General features: G+C 60.6%; 2 protein-coding genes across 7 annotated transcripts; both read right to left on the bottom strand.

The window, feature by feature from the left end:
• Positions 1–18: 18 nt before the first annotated feature.
• Positions 19–2,960, bottom strand: LOC132220939 (glutathione S-transferase Mu 5). The gene is made up of 8 exons (XM_059674689.1): positions 2,808–2,960; positions 2,377–2,452; positions 2,055–2,119; positions 1,293–1,374; positions 1,101–1,201; positions 680–775; positions 481–591; positions 19–213 (listed from the first exon to the last, which is right to left on the bottom strand). The coding sequence occupies exons 1-8, from the start codon at positions 2,853–2,855 to the stop codon at positions 115–117; spliced, it is 678 nt and encodes a 225-aa protein (XP_059530672.1). The 5' UTR covers positions 2,856–2,960; the 3' UTR covers positions 19–114.
• A 2,401-nt stretch (positions 2,961–5,361) lies between these two features.
• Positions 5,362–17,177, bottom strand: EPS8L3 (EPS8 like 3). Of its 6 annotated transcripts, none has more exons than XM_059674683.1 (19): positions 17,033–17,177; positions 14,788–14,852; positions 14,607–14,671; positions 13,041–13,199; positions 12,617–12,766; positions 12,443–12,498; positions 11,969–12,108; positions 11,778–11,893; positions 11,424–11,547; positions 11,276–11,337; positions 10,973–11,047; positions 10,468–10,616; positions 7,841–7,922; positions 7,574–7,608; positions 7,091–7,184; positions 6,801–6,926; positions 6,475–6,548; positions 5,810–5,995; positions 5,362–5,637 (listed from the first exon to the last, which is right to left on the bottom strand). In XM_059674683.1, the coding sequence occupies exons 2-18, from the start codon at positions 14,816–14,818 to the stop codon at positions 5,812–5,814; spliced, it is 1,722 nt and encodes a 573-aa protein (XP_059530666.1). In that variant the 5' UTR covers positions 14,819–14,852; positions 17,033–17,177; the 3' UTR covers positions 5,362–5,637; positions 5,810–5,811. The 6 variants fall into 6 exon arrangements, with proteins under 6 accessions (XP_059530666.1, XP_059530670.1, XP_059530668.1 ...); XM_059674687.1 differs by having other exon boundaries at positions 5,863–5,995; XM_059674685.1 differs by having other exon boundaries at positions 14,788–14,847; positions 17,033–17,173.
• Positions 17,178–17,421: the final 244 nt, after the last annotated feature.

The raw sequence follows: 17,421 nt of genomic DNA, 5'->3' as shown, positions 1-17,421 counted from the left end.
GAGCCAGTGCGACACCAGTAGCCTAAGGGCTATTTATTGAGCAGAGCAGAGAAGAAAGCACACAGGTCCCGGGGCAGGAGGAGGCAGAGGAAACGGTGGGAGGCAGCCTCCTGCTCAGCATAGTCTCTTGCAGCCCCACAGGGCCATCTTGTTGTTGACGGGCATCTTGAAGAAGCGGTCGGACTGCATGTAGGCCGCGATCTTCTCCAAAGCCTGCAGGGAAGCACGCCAAGCCTCAGAGGCCAGCACAGCCTGAAGGCCCGTTTCTAACTAGTGGCACTCACAGCTGCCTGGCCCCACCCCCCTTTGGGGTACAGTAGCTGGACCCTTCCCAAGAGGGAGAGGTCTGGAGGTGCCCAACCACGGATCCCTCGTGGCAAAAGCTGGTGCTGGGCAAGACCCACCACAATGGGGTCCCTGGGGTCCCAGGGAGCCTGTGAGTGTTTTCTGTAAGAGAAACGTGTAGGGGGCCTCCATCACCTCAAAACGGCACATGAAAGCCTTCAGGTTTGGAAATTCATCCAGGCACTTGGGCTCAAACATACGGTTCTGATCCAAGACATCGTAGGTGAGGAAATCCACAAAGGTGAGCTAGAGACACAGTCAGACGGTGAGGTCGGGGGAGTTCATGAGCACCTGCAGCGACAGAGCGGGATCCTCTCCCTTCCCCTCCTCCTACCTTTTCCCCTGCAAACCACGAGAATTTCCCCAGGAACAGGGAGAACTGTTTCAGTTGTCCAGGGAGCTGTTCCAAGTACTGGGGCTTCAGCTTTTCCTGGGGCGGGGGGCGGGAGGGGGGGGAGGAGAGAGGGAGAGAGAGAATAGCTGTCATCGTGTTCACAGCTAACCGGGGCTCAGGGCCCCTTCCCCAGGCACCTTCCTCTCCAGGTGCCTCAGGTTGGGATGGCAGGATGCACAGGAGGGGTTTGGAACGGAACAGGGCCAACACCACAGTTTATGACAAACAAACCCCCACCACGTCAGAGTTCTGCTTCCTATCCCGACAGCTCGGGTTGGCGGGAAGGTGGCAGGAGAATGGAGACTTGACCTTGGGTTCCTGAGGCTCCTTTCCCTCATGCCTGCCTGCCGGGGAAACTCACATGGTCCGAGTTGTAGCAGATTCGAACCAGTTGCATGCGGAAGTCCATGATCTGGTTCTCCATGATGTCCACGCGGATCTTTTCTTCTTCGGTATCCCCACCTGTAGGCCAGATGACAAGCAATCACCCTGGGCATATCCACCCCCCCAGAGAGCGGCCAGCCTTGTCCCGTCCCCCGCCCCACCCACTCACACATGTTGTGCTTGCGTGCGATGTAGCGCAAGATGGCGTTGCTCTGGGTGATCTTGTTCTTGCCGTCCATGAGGTAGGGCAGCTGGAAGGAAAAGGTGAAGTGAACAAGCTGCCTGTCTCCGGAGGCAGGTGAGAATTGCAGGGACATGAACAGTAGAGGGAAGATGCCCTGTCAGCAAGAAGCAGCATAAGTAGAAGGTGGAAATTGGGCCCCCACCTGAATGTAGGCGTGTGTGTGTGTGTGTGTGTGTGTGCGCGCGCGCGCCATGGACCCTTCTTGCAGAAGTTTTTTAAAGGCATAAAGCAAATTACACATATTTACACAATTTATAAAAACTAAGAAAACAAAATTGTAACAGTAATATGTGCCTATTAGTGAATTAAATAACAAGCAGGGGTAGTAATTACCACAATGTCCAAGTATGATGGATGTACATGTTTATTTCCAATACCTACCACATACCCAATAGAATATGAAAATACCCGATTTCTACTAGTGACAGAGCCACAAACATGGCCCATAACCAGCGTCACTTACTGCTCATATGCTCAATAGAAGCAACTGGCGGCTTTAGTCAGTGCTTTGTGGAAGTGAGAACTCTTCTCTCCAAGTTCTTGAGCCTCTGAAGGCTGTTCATTCTATCCAGGCGAAGAGCCCCCGCTGTAGATGCCTACCCCCCCACCCCCCGCCCCCCCAGAGAGGGAAGAAGTGGGGGTCCAGGTGACGCCTTCCCTCTGGGCCCCTTCTCCTAAACCACCTACGTTGGGAAAGTCCAGGTCCAGCTTGAATTTCACGTCCAGCCATTGGCTTTTATCAAAGTCAGGAGCTGCAAGAGAGAACGAAGTGGGACCGACCTCCTTACCGTCCCGCCCGGGCGGTGGGAAGCGCTGGGGGAAGAGCCTGTCCCAGGAGCGCATCCCCACCCCCTGCCTGACCCCTTCATCGCTGGGGCCGCGCTGGTGGAGGGTGAGGACGGGGTTGGGCGGAGGGAGAGCCCAGCTGCAGGTGAGCGCTTCCAGGTGACGGGGCACCCCTCGCCCTGGCTGGGAGCGGTGCCGCCCCCGGGGCTCGGACGCGCCTTACCTCCCCCGCAGGTGTACCGTTTCTCCTCGTAGCGGGTGCCGGTGAACTCCAGGAGCAGGCGGATGGCGTGCGCCAGCTGGGGGGACAGCCGGGTGGGCGCCTGCGCAGCCCCCTCCCCACCCCCATCCCACCCGCCAACGTCCCCGCGTCCCGCCCGGTAGTCGTTAAGCCGCCGCCCCCCGCTCCCGCCCCGCCCCGCCATCGGCCCGGCGGCTGGCCGTCCTCAGCCTCTCTCCGCCGGCCCGGGTCCCAGGGGCGAGGCCGGGGCCGCCTCGGCGGCGGGGACTCGACCGAGACTCCGCGGGGCTGGGGTCGCGGGGCGCGGCTGGGCTCCGAGGACAGCGCTTCCGTGGGGGCCGTTGGCCGGAGCCCCCGGCGCCTCTGCGTCCGTCTCCCCGCCCCAGCGGCTGGGCCGTGGGGAGCACACTCACCCCGCGGATATCCCAGTACCCGAGGACCATGGACTTAGAGCACGACATGGTGATGTCCTTTCCGTGCCTTTCGGAGGGAGGCGAGCGCGCAGCGGGCGGCACTTTATACCCGAGGTGGTGGGCGGGGCCAACGCGAGAGCCTGACTCCGCCCCCCGCCGGGTTCCCTCCTAACGTGTCCCCTGGGCCGCGCGCGGGCTCCGCTTCTGCAGTCCCGAGGCCCCGGGAGGGGTGCAGCGCGCGTGCTGGGGGGCTGGGGGGCTGAGGGCCTGGGGACCTGGGGTCGGGACTCTGCGCTCCCCAAGGGTGGGAGTTGCACTTCGTTAATGGTGCCCACAGGTGGGAAGAGCGCCCACAGCCGAGCAGTGAGGGTAACCCCCGGAGAGTGAGATATTTACTTGGTCGGGGGGCAAGGGGGAGGTGGGCAAGGCTGTGGCTCTGATCACCCGGGAACCCCACCCTTGTGTGTGCATGTTGGTGGGTGGGCAGGAGGCCAGAGCTACTCCAAGGTTCCTGGCCCCAGGGTCTACCCAGCCCGGGCCACTTAGGACCCCAAATCCCGCCTCGCCCGCCCGGATGTGGGAAATCCTATTTCTCCATTAGTCTGGCTGAAGCAAGGTTGGGACTTTTTAAGAGGACATTTCACTGAAAAGAAGAAAGAAAAGAAGTGCAACACACAGGACAGATACATTCCTAATGGCTGAATCTCTCCTCCCAAGATAACAAACGGCCAGTCGCAAATTCGCCTGAGGTATAGGCCTAACATTCAGTCACTTCCTATGAAATGCCAGGCAGTCATCCAGGTACTTCATATATGTTAAGCGTCACGACTTCGCGAAGTAGATTTTACGCCCATTTTACAGAAGGAGATAAAGGAGGCCTGGAGGGGTTGGGTGAGTTGCCATTCTAAGCTCTCAAATTCTCGTGAGAGTTTGAGGTCTGTCTAACAGCACAGCTCATGTTAGTTCCACTGAACTGGACATCCGGGCAGCCCCTCACCTTGTCTCAATCTTTGTTGGGAAATCTGGGGGGCACGGTGCTAAAGCCCTTTTTTCCTGGTTCTGGAGTGTGTCCCTTTTCCTAGGACCCCTGCAGGTCCACCGGCCCAGAGGACAGTGGCTTAATATCTCCCCATCCCAAGACATTAACTTCCTGATTAACTTTTGCCCTTGAGTGTCAGACCCCGAGGGTCTCGCCTGTTTTCGCTTGAGGGAAAAGAGATGATATTCTGAGGCTGGAAACTCGAGGGAGTGACGTAGGCGGTCTGTACCTCCGGTGATCTGGGGCCTCAGCCATGTTAAGGTCCTGGACAAATCCAGCTAAGAGATACTTACGGAAACCTCTAAGAACCCCAGGGTGCCTCTAGCTGGTTTGGCTCAGTGGTTGGAGCGTCGGCCTGAGACCTGAAGGGTCCCGAGTTCGATTTCGGTCAAGGGCAACGTACCTTGGTTGCAGGCTCAATTCCCGGCCCCGGTTGGGGCATGTGCAGGAGGCAACCAATTGATGTGTCTCTCTCACATTGACTTTCTGTCTTTCCCCCTTCCTTCCACTCAATCTCAATAAAAATCAATGGGAAAAATATCCTTGGGTGAGGAGTAACAAAAAGAAAAGAAAAGAAAAGAAAAGGAACTCCAGGGGCCCTTGATCCACAGCACCTCAGGCCTTATGTGTAGGCTGAATCCGTAGAAGTGCCTGTGCTGTGTCCCTCAAATCCGAGAAGCCACATTAGTGCTGAAACTCTTCACTAATCTTTGAGAAAATAGGGCCCAGAGAGTGAGGTGCCTTGCCAGCCAGTTGGTGGACTTTGAACGTCCAGTCCACCGTTCCCTACATTCTGCCTCTAGAGACAAGCTGGGGCGGCAGCTCAAGGTCGGCTCGCCCACCAGGAGGGGACAGAACTGGTATCCAGGGAGGCAGCTGCCAAGCAGACCAGCAGCCAGTGCGGCTGATCAAAGCCTCCCGCTGTCCGCAGCCCGGGCTCTGGTCCTGGGGAGCGCCCTGCCCTCGGCGTGGCGGGCGCCTTGGCATACACCGGAACAATGTGCGCAGAAGGGCAGCGATGGTGAGCATGGTTGGGAGTTTGTTCAGAAAGAGGGCCATAATCTCAAAGGCTGGCTCTGCGTTCCAGGTGGCGGGGACTCCCACTCCCACTCAGTCTGGTCCAGTGATGGGTGCAGGGCTGCTGCTGGGTCCCGCCCAGTGTCCCAGCTCCTCCTGCCTCCCTTCCCTTGCCCACCGCCCCCATCAGGCCCAGAAGAAGCTGCAAGGGGGGGCGCATGCCAGGCTTAGAGATGCTTTTATTGGGGAGGAGAGGACTCAGCGGCATCTTTTTTTTTTTTTTTAATATATTTTATTGATTTTTTACAGAGAGGAAGGGAGAGGGATAGAGAGTTAGAAACATCGATGAGAGAGAAACATCCATCAGCGGCCTCCTGCACGCCCCCCAGTGGGGATATGCCCGCAACCAAGGTACATGCCCTTGACCGGAATCGAACCTGGGACCCTTGAGTCCGCAGGCTGACGCTCTATCCACTGAGCCAAACCGGTTCGGCTCAGCGGCATCTTGACAAAGCTTGGCACGCGTGCTCCGGGTCTGGGACAGACACAATAAATAGATGGTCGCCAGAGGGCTCCCCACGCAGCGAGAGGGCACCACCTGCCCAGCCTCTGGGCTTGCTCGTCCTCTTTGCTGTGTGAGCTGGGTGTGGGGTTCGCTGCAATCTGGGGGCCTGCAAGAGGACTGCTCAGGGCTCTAAAGAGAATCGGATCCTCTGTCTGGCTGTGAGAAGGCCTCGATCTTGGAGACGTCCGAGTTGGTGCCTAAGGGCTTATCTGAGGAAAGAAGGATGGAGATGAGGGAAGGGACCCCCCAGAGGTCCTGTGGACACTCTGCTTGGACCTCCAGGCCTGCCTGAGCCCGTGTTGTCAAGTCCCTGGGGGAAGAGCCCGTGCCCAGAACCCGCCACGCTCAGTTCCTCCCTAGGGCGGGCCTGCTGGCTCTCACTGTCACCCAGGGAGCACCCCACATTTCCACTGGGGTTCCCAGGGTGTTCTCACCCCCAGCATCCTTCTGCTGGCTTCCAGCCGGGCCATGACCCGGGGGGCATCCTGTGGACACACCATCTGGAGCTCCCCTGGGCTCAGGTACAGCAGCTGCGACCCCGTCAGGGCCCCGAGGGTCTTCACGGTGCTGGGGACAGACAGAGGCCGTCAGTGTGGGCAGGGGACTTGGGCCGAGTCTGGCAGAGAGGGGCCGTTTGGGCTCCGAGGCTGGGGTTGTGGGAAAATTCATGGAACAGGGTGTGTGGAGGTGAAGGAGTAACCTATGCATTTTGGCTTAAACCAATTTCAGACTCCTGGTCTGGAGGGAGGTGTGCAGGGAAGAAAATCTTATCCGGGTAGGTGGGGGAGCGGGGGGTAGCAGCTGAGGTTCCTCCTGTGTTCCCCCAATCCTACTGCCTTCCCCATGGCAAGGGCTCCCCACTTAGGCATGAACACAGCCCCTCTTCTGCTGTGACCGGGCAACATGTGTGGGACTGTCATGTACCATGTAAGTACCGTGTAGGTAGCGGGTAGACAGGAGGCAGGTCCTGGGGTTCTGGGTCTCCTTGGTTACTGTCTGAACCCGCCACCAAGGCCCCCCACGCACCCCCAGGGCGAGGCGCTCACCCAGGGGTGAAGTTCTCTGCCTGCAGCCAGGCTCTGACCTCCTCGGGCCTGGAGCTCAGTCGCAGCATCGGGGCCTAGAATTGGGGGCACTGGGAGTCAGAGACCAACTCCTCCCAGAGCCCCCCCAGGACCCCCATCGCCTGGGCCCTGCTCTGGGATGCTGGCAGGTAGGGCCCAGGCTTAGCCTCGGCTCCGGCTCCTGATAAGCTCGGCCACGTGAGCACGTGATGACATTAAATCAACCAGGACGGCCTTCTCCACGGTCCCGAGGCCCCCGCCCCACCCGCTCTGGCCCCAGAGCTGAGGCTGGTTGGGCCCCGGAGTACCCGAAGGGCCGGGCTCTGGCTCCCCGGCGGCCCCGACTGCAGGGGCTCCAGGATGTTGCTGGGAACGTAGCCGCTGTCTCCCGTCTGGTCCTTCACCAGCCACCACCGCTTGCTGTGGTCCAGAACCTGCCGGGAGTCACCCTCAGTCACGGCTTTCCCTCCCCGACAAGGCTTTCTCCTCCCCGGCCCTCCCCACGTTCCCGCTCTCTCTAGGCCACCCACCCCAGCAGCCCCACCTGCACCCCCACCCCAGGCTGCCTGCAGCGCCCGCCCGCCCAGCCCGGCCTCACCTCCACCACCTCTCCTGGGGCCACTGTCAGTTCCTTTGGGTTCCTAGCTTCAAACTCGAATGAGACTTGCATTCTCATGGCTGGCTGCACTGGCCTTGGGGTGAAGGGCACAAGGTTAGGGGCCCCGCACGGAGGGCCATGGTGTATGTCTCCACTTGAGCCAGGTAGGGGGTGCTCCCCGACCTGATACCCCTGCTCCCCACCGAGGGTGCTGGAGCCAGGACCGGGGAAATGGAGCCCCTGGCCCAGCCCCGGAGCCCAGCTGTCTCCCACCCGAGCTGGGAGGCCACTGTTGGGTTTCCACAGGGTTGAATGACAGGGCAGTGTTAGTGGGGCTTGGGTGGCGTTGTCTGCAGGCAGCAGGGTCTGGGATGTGGCTGATCTCTGAGGACTCAGTTGGGGACTTCTCTCCCATAGGTCCACAGGGTCAGCCCCTTCTCACCCTCCCTTAACCATACGGCCCTGACTAAGCCCCAGGCTCACCGGAGGGAAGCAGAGTCCTGGTATCCTGAGGGTGCCTGTTGGGGCAGGACAGAGTGGGCGAGGGCAGAGTGAGGGAAGGCAGCATGGAGGCAGGGAGCTGGCCACAGAGCCACTCCCACACAGCCACCTCACGGCCCCTCCCCTGCCTGCCTGCCTGGCACCTACATGTGGGTTCTCGGTCGCCATGTAACCATGGCGTGGACTGAGAAGGCAGAAACTAGCCAGAGGCAGGGCTTTGAGTAGGGCTCCGTGCTAAGCTCCCCTTACCTGGTTGGAAGGTTCTGGAGGCTGCCAGCCATCATAGAACGTAGGTTGGTAGGGTGGGACCTCATGGCCTGTCCAGTTGTCCCTGGGGAGAGAACCAAGCTGAGTCCACTCCGCTCCAGGCCGTGGGACGGAGGAGGAGACGGAACCGAGCCTCGGGGCCCTCTAGGGCAGGGGTGGGGAACCTTCTTGCTGCCCAGGGCCATTTGGGCATTTGCAACATCATTCGAGAGCCACACACAATTATCAGCTTAAAAACTAGCCTGCGGTATCTGGCCCAACATTTAATTAACTCGCCCCTCATGCCTCAGCAGGGCCAGACGAAACGATTTCCTTAGATGGCCCGAGGGCCGGACGTTCCCCGCCCCTGACCATGCCCACGCACACAGTCCAAAGGCGCCAGAACACCCGCGAAGGGGCAGGGCTGGGCGTGAGCAGATCCCACAGGGCGGGGATCTGTGGCCAGCTTCGCCTCTGCCCACGGAGTTCAGAATATCAGCTCCAGGAGAACATGCCGGCCAATCGATCACACAGACTGGGGGTCGGACCTAAGGTGGGGGCAGGGCAGTGTGGATTTTTCCTCCTGCACTGTCACTGCACTTGGCCGCCTGGGTTTCCGCTTCTCACATGTGCTGCACGTGACTCCCACCTGTCCCCGGAGCTGCTGTCACCAGGACAGTGGAGGGTATATAGGCAGCAGCTAAGAATATGTGTTCAATGGGAACAAATAAATTGTTTATTTTCTGAATCTTTTTAAGCGGTCCCTTTGCCTTAAAAACATGCTCAGGCCTTCCCTTGACTGTGTTACTACTGCTTTTAATCTGTTATTCTAGTCCCTTCTCTGTACCAGCTTTTTTGAGAATGTGTCTATCCGCCCTTCCTACATTTCATTATTCCTTGCAACCCGATTCTTACCTCCACCATTACTCTATTGCTACCAGTTTTTCTAAAGTCCCCATAATCTCCTGATTGCCAAGTCCACTGGCTTCGTATGGCCCATGTCCTTCCAAACCACAGCACTTAGCATTGTTTACAGCTTGGGGTCAATTTGCGTAAAATCAAGCCGCCTAAATAGAACTTGCCTGAAATCCAACCCTTTTGAGGGCTTTTACACCCTCTTTAGACAATTTTCTGTATTTTTTGTCTTCCAACTCACTCATTCACTAACTTCTTGTTATTGTAAGAAATCAGAAAACATTCCAGGGCATATCTGACCTAGTTTTGTATTTAAAATGATACCCAGAGCCAGAAAGCAGGAGGAGTTCATGGGGGCTGGGGAGAGGGAGGCATCGGCACGGAGTCGTGTTGCTTGCTGAATGGGTACAGAGTTTCTGTTTGGGACCCGGAAAAAGCTCTAGAAACGGATAGTGGTGATGGTTGCCCAACATTGTTAAGTATTTAGCGCCACTGAATTATACTCTTAAAAACATTAAAATGGTAAATTGCATCTTATGTACATTCTGTCACAGCTCAAGAGACTACATTGAACTATACTTGATGTCGTGGGGTGGCTTGGACAACCACCCCCTAATGGGGCTGAGTTGAAAAGAACTCACTAGGCAAGATGCCGGAGCAAGTGGCTTGCTTCCTGGTGGTTTCTCGTTCTAAAACCCTCTTCTCTCTTGGTTTTTATGCCTCTGCTTTTTTGTTTCTTCTTTTAACTCTCGGGAATATCTCTTTGCCTCCTTAACCCTCTTTCCTTTCTCCAGTTACATATAGAAGTTCCCCTTCTCTCTCTGGGACAGGGCGACCTTGCTCACGAAGGTGAGTTCCAGGGCTGCCTGTGGAGGGCTCGCCTCTAGGTGGCACTGTCATTTCTGTGCTGACTGTTCTCACACCCTCATAGCCAGGTGGGACCTCTCACCTGAGGGGGGGGGGGGGGGCTCTCTGTGGGATGTTCACTGATACCCCAGCCCAGCACATCCAGGCTGGGTTTACCCCCCACTCCCCACGGCTCTCATCGGTTTGGCCTTGTTGTCCAACTGCCCATCTCAGGGTTACACGGATGTGGCACCTCATGTTTGATCTTAACTCCTCGGCCAGTTGGTTGCCAAGTCTTACAGATGTTACACTTGCAGCAACTCCTATGTCAGTAATTCTTAAGTTCTGGGCCCGATTGAGACACGTTTTCACTTTGTTCTTGACAAAAGTGAGAAAGTGTTTTGGTAGAAGGTTGCCAACTCTACATTCTTGAGAGAATTGTTCTTTTTTCCTGAGATAACGCCTTTCCTTCTGAGGCGGGTGATGGCAGGTGATGGTTTAAAAAGAAGTGTTTTTCGCCCTGGCGGTGGGGCTCAGTGGTTGAGCGTTGACCCATGAACCCGGAGGTCACAGCTCAATTCCTGGTCAGGGCACATGCCCGGGGTTGTGGGCTCGATCCCCAGCCGGGGGCATGTAGGAGGCAGCCGATCCATGATTCTCTCATCACTGATGGCTTCTATCCCTCTCTCCCTCTCCTTCCTCTCTGAAATCTATATAAATAAATAGTTCGCACTTGGTGTGGCATAGAGTTGGGAGCTCCATGCGGAGCCACGGCTTTGTTTTGAGATGATTCTGGTCTGTGACAGTGTAGAGCTCGCCACACCCCCTGCCCTGCCCTATGCCCCACGCCCAGCCTCATCTTCCCTCACCGGCTGGTGGTCCAGGCCGGGCCCAGGCTCTTCCAGAGGTTACTGTCAGGCGGGCTTAGGTAGAACTTGAGCATGTCGATGGCTTCGGGGGTGAGGAGGGGTGAGATCACTTGGCCTGCGAGGTCACGCTCAGGGCACTGCGTCAGGACCTAGAGGGAGGAGGGCGACATCAGGAAGCCAGGCTCCCGCAGGCCCAGCTGGAGTGGGCAGGGCCGGAGTCTCGTGCAGCCTCTGCGGTGCCCAAGGCCTCAGCCTGCTGCTCCTCCCGGCCCTCAGAGCCCTCAGAGCCCTCAGAGCCCCGCTGTCCTTGGCTCCACCCCCACCCCGCTGGTCTGCCGAGGGCGCTGTACACAGTGGGATGGTGTGTTGGGGTCAAGGAAAATGTGTGGGGGTGAGTGAGGGGCAGATCCCACAGCCTCCCTCTACCCTCTGCCCGCCACCCTGGCCTCTGCTTGGTCTACGCTTCAGCTTGTACCTCTTCGCCACTCTGACCTTCCCAACTCACCAAGTGCAGAGTCCGGAAGAGCCTGTGCAGCAGCTCGGGGGCACTGATATTCTGCAGATGGATGGCCAGCCTCCCCTGGGGACACAGGGTACCATCACCACCCTCCGTCCACCCCACCTGCGCCCGGACCACAGGGCCCATCCGTGTCCCGGGCCTTGGTTGGGAGCCTGGCACACCCCAAGGTTCTGAGAGGGGGGAGGGGAGGTTCCAGGGGAGAAGCCTGGGACGCCTGTGAGGCCCCAGCACGGGGGTGCTGGGGGCAGTGGTGTGAGGGAGGGCTGGGAACTTGTGGGAGCCACATACCAGGAGGTTGAAGCTGTACTTGAACTTCTGGAAGCAATCGACATACTGCGCCGGTGTCCTCCCTGTGGGGGCGGGGTGGGGAGAAGGCGGTGGGTCACAGGGTATCCCGGGGCACCACCCCTCCCCCCCCCCGGCCCTCAGCACTCACCCCCCGGGCCCGTGTTCTTTTTCTTCCCCTGTTTCTTCGTCTTCTTCGCACCGGCGTTGACCTGGGTCTTCATCAGCGGTTGCACGAACACCTCGATGTCCCTCAGGATGTGGTTCAGCACCTCCTGGACACGAAGAGCTTGGGCTTTAGGCGGGCAATCAGGCCCCCCTGGGACCCCCAACCTGCCCCAGCCCCAGCCCCTGCCTCTGCCCCGGCCCGCCCCCCCGCCCCCCCCATCCCTTCTCAGCCCCAGGCCCGCCTTGGCCACCCTGGGGCCTGCTTTCTGGGGGGAAGGGTTGGTGTCCCCCTTCGCCAGGCTCAGGAGCTCGGCAGACCCAGACCGTCTGCGGTTACCTCGTCCCTCACTGGGTCCTCGGGGGTCGGGGGGCGCCTTGGAGGAGGCAGAGCGAAGGCGCTTGGTTCTCGGGCACTGGAGTGTCGTGACAGGGGCCGTGGGGATGGTGGCACGCCTGCAATGTAAGAGGGCATGGCCTCTGATCTTTAATCTAAACCTCTCCTCCCCCGTCCCCGCACCCCACACTTACTGTGCTCTGGGGCCATCCAGGGGGGCTGTTCTGGAGGGGGCCCCCACTCCAGGGGGGCTGCCTGCTCCCTAGGGAGTGGCCTTTCCGGAGGGGCCCCCCTCCATCTGTCCTGGCCGGGGTGAGGGACTCCAAATCGGGGTCTGCCGAGCACACGGTGGGGACACAGGCTTGACAGTGTTTTGGGGACAGAGGCCCTGCCCACACTTCTCTCCAGGCCTCCCCCTGGAACCTTCCCTGCCTCCCCCCCAACTCCCTGCCTCATGTGCCCACCTCTGAGCTCTCTCGGGTCCCCGGTCAGGCTCTAGGGACAGTCTCCAGTGTCCTCTGGGCCAGGCCCCAGCCCTTCCAGCCTTGGCCCCAGCTTGGCCCCTCCCAGCTCCAGGCCCCGGTTCCTTGGGCTGCAAGCTCCTGGGCTCTCACCTGGGCTGGAGGGAGCTCTGCGCTCCTGCAGGGGGCGGGGCAGAGGCTGCCTACCTGGCCTCCAGCTCCTCCTTCAGGGCCTTCTGCAGGCTGGTCCTCAGCCGCTCTGCCTGGAGGAGTAGCAGGTGGGCAGGGGTGTGTGTGTGTGTGTGTGTTTGGGGAGAGTGATGGCTGTTGGGCCCCACACCCACTCTCTTCTCAAACCCCCCCCCCTCCCCGCCCACTCACCCCCGTTTCCGGGCACTGGAAGAGCAGAGTGCTGCCGCCCGGCGGGCCCGCCCCCTGCACGGTGATGGACAGGACGGAGTTGTAGGAGCAGGAGTTGAGCGCCACGTCCATGGCCTGGATGCTGTCCAGGCGGTAGGAGTCCAGCTCCTCCTGGGCCAGGTGGAAAGGTGGCTGTGAGGTCACCGAGAGCCTGGGTGGCTCGTGGGGGCTCCCGACCGGGGTCACCCCAGCCCGGCCGTGGCCTGGGGCTGCAGTGTCCACTCCCCCGCCCCCTGGCCTCTGTGCCCGGTCTCTTCCTAGGCCTGGGCACTGCCCACGGGAGGGCGGCTGCTGTCTGGGGCAGGGAGGGTGGAGCCAACGCCCGGGGCTGGCTCTCCCACAGCTGGGCTAGCGATGACCGGCTGCAGGTGCGCGGAGGGCTGACCTTGGTCTCGATGTCCAGCAGCTGGAGCCAGCCGTCTCTGACCTGCAGCAGCAGGTTCTGGCTCCACACCCGGCCCTGAGCGTCCAGCTGCTGCAGCCGCTGCACGGCGTCCTTGGGCTCCCGGACGCCCTGCGTGCCCAGCTTACACGTCATCAGGTGCTGAGGGGCGAGGAGGCCAGGGCTGGAGCAGGTTTGGAGAGGGGGGCAGAGGGGGCGCGCGGGGTGGGGGAAGGGCCGCCGAGGAGGAAGCAGGGCCTCCCCATAGAGCAGCCTTCCAGGGCCAGTGAGGCCGAGGGCTGTGCGAGGGGGTTTAGGCCTCCGGAGGGAGGACGTGGCCTTGGGCAGGTCCAGGGGGCTGAGGGGGCCGGATGCTGGTCAGTGTGGGCTTCCACCACCCAACAAATAAAGCGCGGACTCCTCTGGGGGGGTGCGGGGCCCTCACATTCCGTCCTGGCTTCCTTTGCTGCTTTGGGAACCCGCTGCCCCAGCCTGGGCCTTCTCTCTGACCTGCACTCCTGCCTCCTTGCCTTCGCTCATGCTGGTCCCCCACCCCCTTCCCACTGCTCATCCCGCGCCTCCCAGCGTCTTGGGAGGAAACCCAGGCCCCCCTCCTCCCGATTCCTGCCCCGTGGGGTGCGCAGTGATCTTATCTCGGTGCAGGCCCATCCCCGCTGGTCTGATCATCCCCCATTTTCACTGTTACTCTCCCTCCTGGCAGAGACCCCTCCGCCTCCCATCCAGGCAGCCTTCACAGGTCACAGTCCTGCCCTGGGTCCCCTCCGGGGGAGTGTCATCTGCCTCCTCCCTGGTCCCACTGCCCTGATTTCTGCCCAGGCTCAGCACCTCTCCTGGGGGAGCCGCCTGCATGCCCAGGGCCTGGCGTCGTGAGCAAACGCCCTGGCATCCTGGGCAAACGCTCTGGCATCCTGGGCGTGCCTCCTCTTGCTCTCACCCGCTGGGCCCAAGGGAAGCCAGTTCCCAGCCCCCGCCCCGCCATGAAGCCCAGGACCCTGCTCCCAGCCTCTGCTGCCCTGTGGAGCCTCCAGACCATGGCCCATGTCCCTCCCTCCTCCTTCCCGGGACAGCCCCGCTCTGCTGCTGCCCCGGGCTCGCTCTCCCCACCACGCCCTGCCCTCCGGCCTGAGCTGTGTTGGTAACCGGATGCCACAGGGCCAGAGCCTCCAAGCAGCTCCGCCCAGGCCCAGGTACCGCCCTTGTGGGACCGCTGACCTCACACATTCCTCCTGGCACCTGTGCCTGATGCGGGGCAAAGAGCAGTTCCCTGGGGCCAGGTGTGGCAGGGGGTGGGGCTGGAGACAGGTGGGGGTGGGAGTGGCTGCACGTGTCTCCACTGCTGCCCTGGCGTCCTCCAACCTCCAGCCCGGCCTCCCTCCCGCCCAGCTGCCCGGGCCTCCCGATGCCCAGCGAGGCTGCCGGCCCGAGCCCACCTGACCTGGCTGCTGGCTCCGTGGCAGGACTTGTCTGGGTGTCTGATTTGAGGCAGGGCCTTGGGCACCAGGAAAATGGCGTCGAATCAGGAAACTGTCTGGGCCCCGGGTTACTCACCTCCACCTGGTGCTGCGGGCAGGCAGGCTCTGAGGCCAGGCTGTGCAAGTACTCTTTCCGGTGCACTGCGGGGGACAGCGGGGTTGGGGGAGGGGGGAGCGGAAGGCCCAGGTGAGACCGAGGCAGTGCGGGGTGGGCAGTATGCGGAGGGCCAGGGAGAGGGGGTGGAGGGAGAACTTACTGTAGATGGCTTTGCTGCTGGGCCGGGACATGGTGACGCTGCTGAGCGAGCTCCTAGGACCTAAACTGAACCAAAGGGACTGCTGTCAGCCGCGGAGAGAAACCCCAGGGCGGAGGGGTCAGGTCGCGGATCCTGTGCCTGGTCCCTGACCTGCCTGAGGCCTGGACCAGGCTCCCACTCGGGGCCTCTGAGACCCAAAGCCCTGGCCCCAGGGGCCTCTCTGAACCATCACCAGCCATGCCGCCTCCACCGAGGAGCCCTCCATGGGAGCAGGGCCTGGGGGCCCTTAGGCAGGCTACTGGCCTCCTGTTATTTGATCAATAAAGCCATTTCGATGGGCCCTGGAAAGCTGGTGGCCGGGGACCTCGGCCCAGATCCCGTCCTGGGCCCGAGTGTGAAAGAGGCCGAGACTGGGCTGCCCCCAGCTTCCCGCCAAAGCCAGCCCCTGTGCGGCCGGTTCAGTTCCGCGCATTGGGAGGTCGATGTTGGCTCTTAAGCTGGGCACCGCTCACGAGGGTGTGTGGGCACGGTGCGCCCGTGCGTGCACCCTTCTGGGGCCCTGCATCGCTGACCTGTGCTCCCCGAATGCCTTCCCAGGTCTCCTGTCATTTCGTCTTTCCATACTCTGAACCCTCTGCCAGGTCCCTCTCACTCAACCCTACATCTCAGCTCGAGGACCACCTCCTGGGTGAAGCCCTCCATGAGCACCCCACCCCCCGCCCAGAGCGCCCTCCTCACGCCACCCGGAACCTGGTCTGTTCCTTTAAAGACAACAGCCACCCGGTGAGTGCCGAGAGCCCGGCCGAGGCCCCGATGAACACGGCGCCGTGGACTTCTCACCGCCACCACATGCCGTCCCTTACACCCAGCCTGCTCGCGGACTTTACCTTCGTCAGCTTGTTTAATCCTCAAAACGTCCTCGCCGTTACAGTGGTGCTGTTATTATGCTATTTACCAGGCGAGGTGCCGGAGTGTTTATGCGTGTGCCTCTGTCACTGCGGGCAGATGATGACATGGGCGAAGGCGCGTGTGTGAATGTGTGTGTTCATGCAGGGCGGGGCCTAATTGAGGGTGTAGGTCAAGCATGTCAAACTCAAAGGCTAACAGGGGCCAAATAAACAAGGTTTAAGCTTATGTGGCTGCAAAAAACAAAAGCTTCAATTTTCATAGAAACGTGGGTTTATTTAGAAAAGTATGGTGTAAAAAAAAGAACAAGAGCAGTGATAAAATTAATGCTTCCTTCCCGACACTTGGCACCGCTCCTCTCTGCTCTCTTTCCTACTTGGGGGGAGATCTTGTTCCTCCCTGGTCCCCCTTTCAAAACTGCCCCAAGGTGAATGTCGGCAATTCTGGATCTGACGGGAGACTTCCTTCCTTTCATAATTGTAAGTATCTGCTCACACCGTTATATTGGCTGGGCCACAAAAATATTCCTTGTGAGTTTGACATGCTTGGTGTAGGTCAAAGGTATGTGCTGTTGGAATGAGGCATCTAAGCATCATGAGTATGTCTCTGTTTTGTGGGTGTGTCCTTGCAACTGTGAGGAAGCGCCGGAGAATCCTGGGCAAAGGGTAAGAGAGCAGCCCACACCCCTAGTTACTGGGACTGGTATGAAAATAGCGTCTCCCGTGGTGACGCAGTGGGGAATGAGTTGCCAGTCAACAGCTGAGGTGCTGTGGGGGAGGTGCAGGTCTGTGCGTCTTGTTGGGGGGGACCCCCTTTCCTCTCCAAGGTAAGGGGTGCTGGCAGCTGCTCCCCTACCCCCCACCCCCCACTCCCCACCCCCGGCGCAGCGTTTCCTGCTCCTACATACTGTACATATGGCCAGCAGTGGTCAACACCTCCTCCTGCTCGCCCCACGCCAGGCTGGCCCTATGGGTCTCCGTGGGTCCCCCTGCAGCTTCTGCTGCTCAGATCCCGGTGCAGGAGAGGGGAGGAGGCTGGCTTTGGCCTGTCTTGCCCCTGGCTGGGGAAGGGGGGCTGTGGCAGCCCAGTTCCCTCCACTTACCCCTGAGTTAGGGGCGTGGAGTAGGGAAGGGGAGTCTGCATCACGGCCTCTGGGAGAAGCGCCTGGAGCCCTGGCTGCCCTGCCTTCTTCCCAGCCGGCCAGCCCATGGCTGAGCCCCTCGCCTTGCGTGGGCTGCACTGGGCTGAGACCCTGCCCTGGGAAGCTCTGAGCTGCCCCCACCACCCTGGGGTCCCCAGCAGCCACCTGGGCCCTGACCTTCCTGAGGGCCGGCCTTACCTGGCTTCCAGTGAGGCCTGGTCCCCCGAGGGGGCTGGCGCTGGTGGTGACCTGGCACCGGTGGTGGGAGCTGCGTCTGCTGTCTCCTCCGCTAGTGCCAGGCAGAGGCCCTGTGATGAGGCGGCCCTGGCCCAGCAGGCGGCCGAGCTGATGAGGCCAGGAGGCGGCCACACCTGTGCTCTTTGGACTCTGGTGGGTGGGGAGGCCTCTAGGCACCTGCCCACACCGCAGCCTGGACCGGAGGCGCCGTGTGCGCCCACAGGTGCCCCAGGCTCAGCCAGGGACCCTGACTCCCAGCTCCCAGCTGGCCTGTGGCTTTAGGGAGGGGCTCCCCTCCCTCTGACTTTTGGGCTCCTCTTCTGGGGCCCCCCATCAGCATCAGGCACTTG

This window comes from Myotis daubentonii, chromosome 18, assembly GCF_963259705.1.
Source record: "Myotis daubentonii chromosome 18, mMyoDau2.1, whole genome shotgun sequence".
Taxonomy (NCBI): Eukaryota; Metazoa; Chordata; class Mammalia; order Chiroptera; family Vespertilionidae; genus Myotis; species Myotis daubentonii.
Note: the sequence above shows the minus strand (reverse complement) of the source record. Positions and strands in the feature narration are given on the sequence as shown.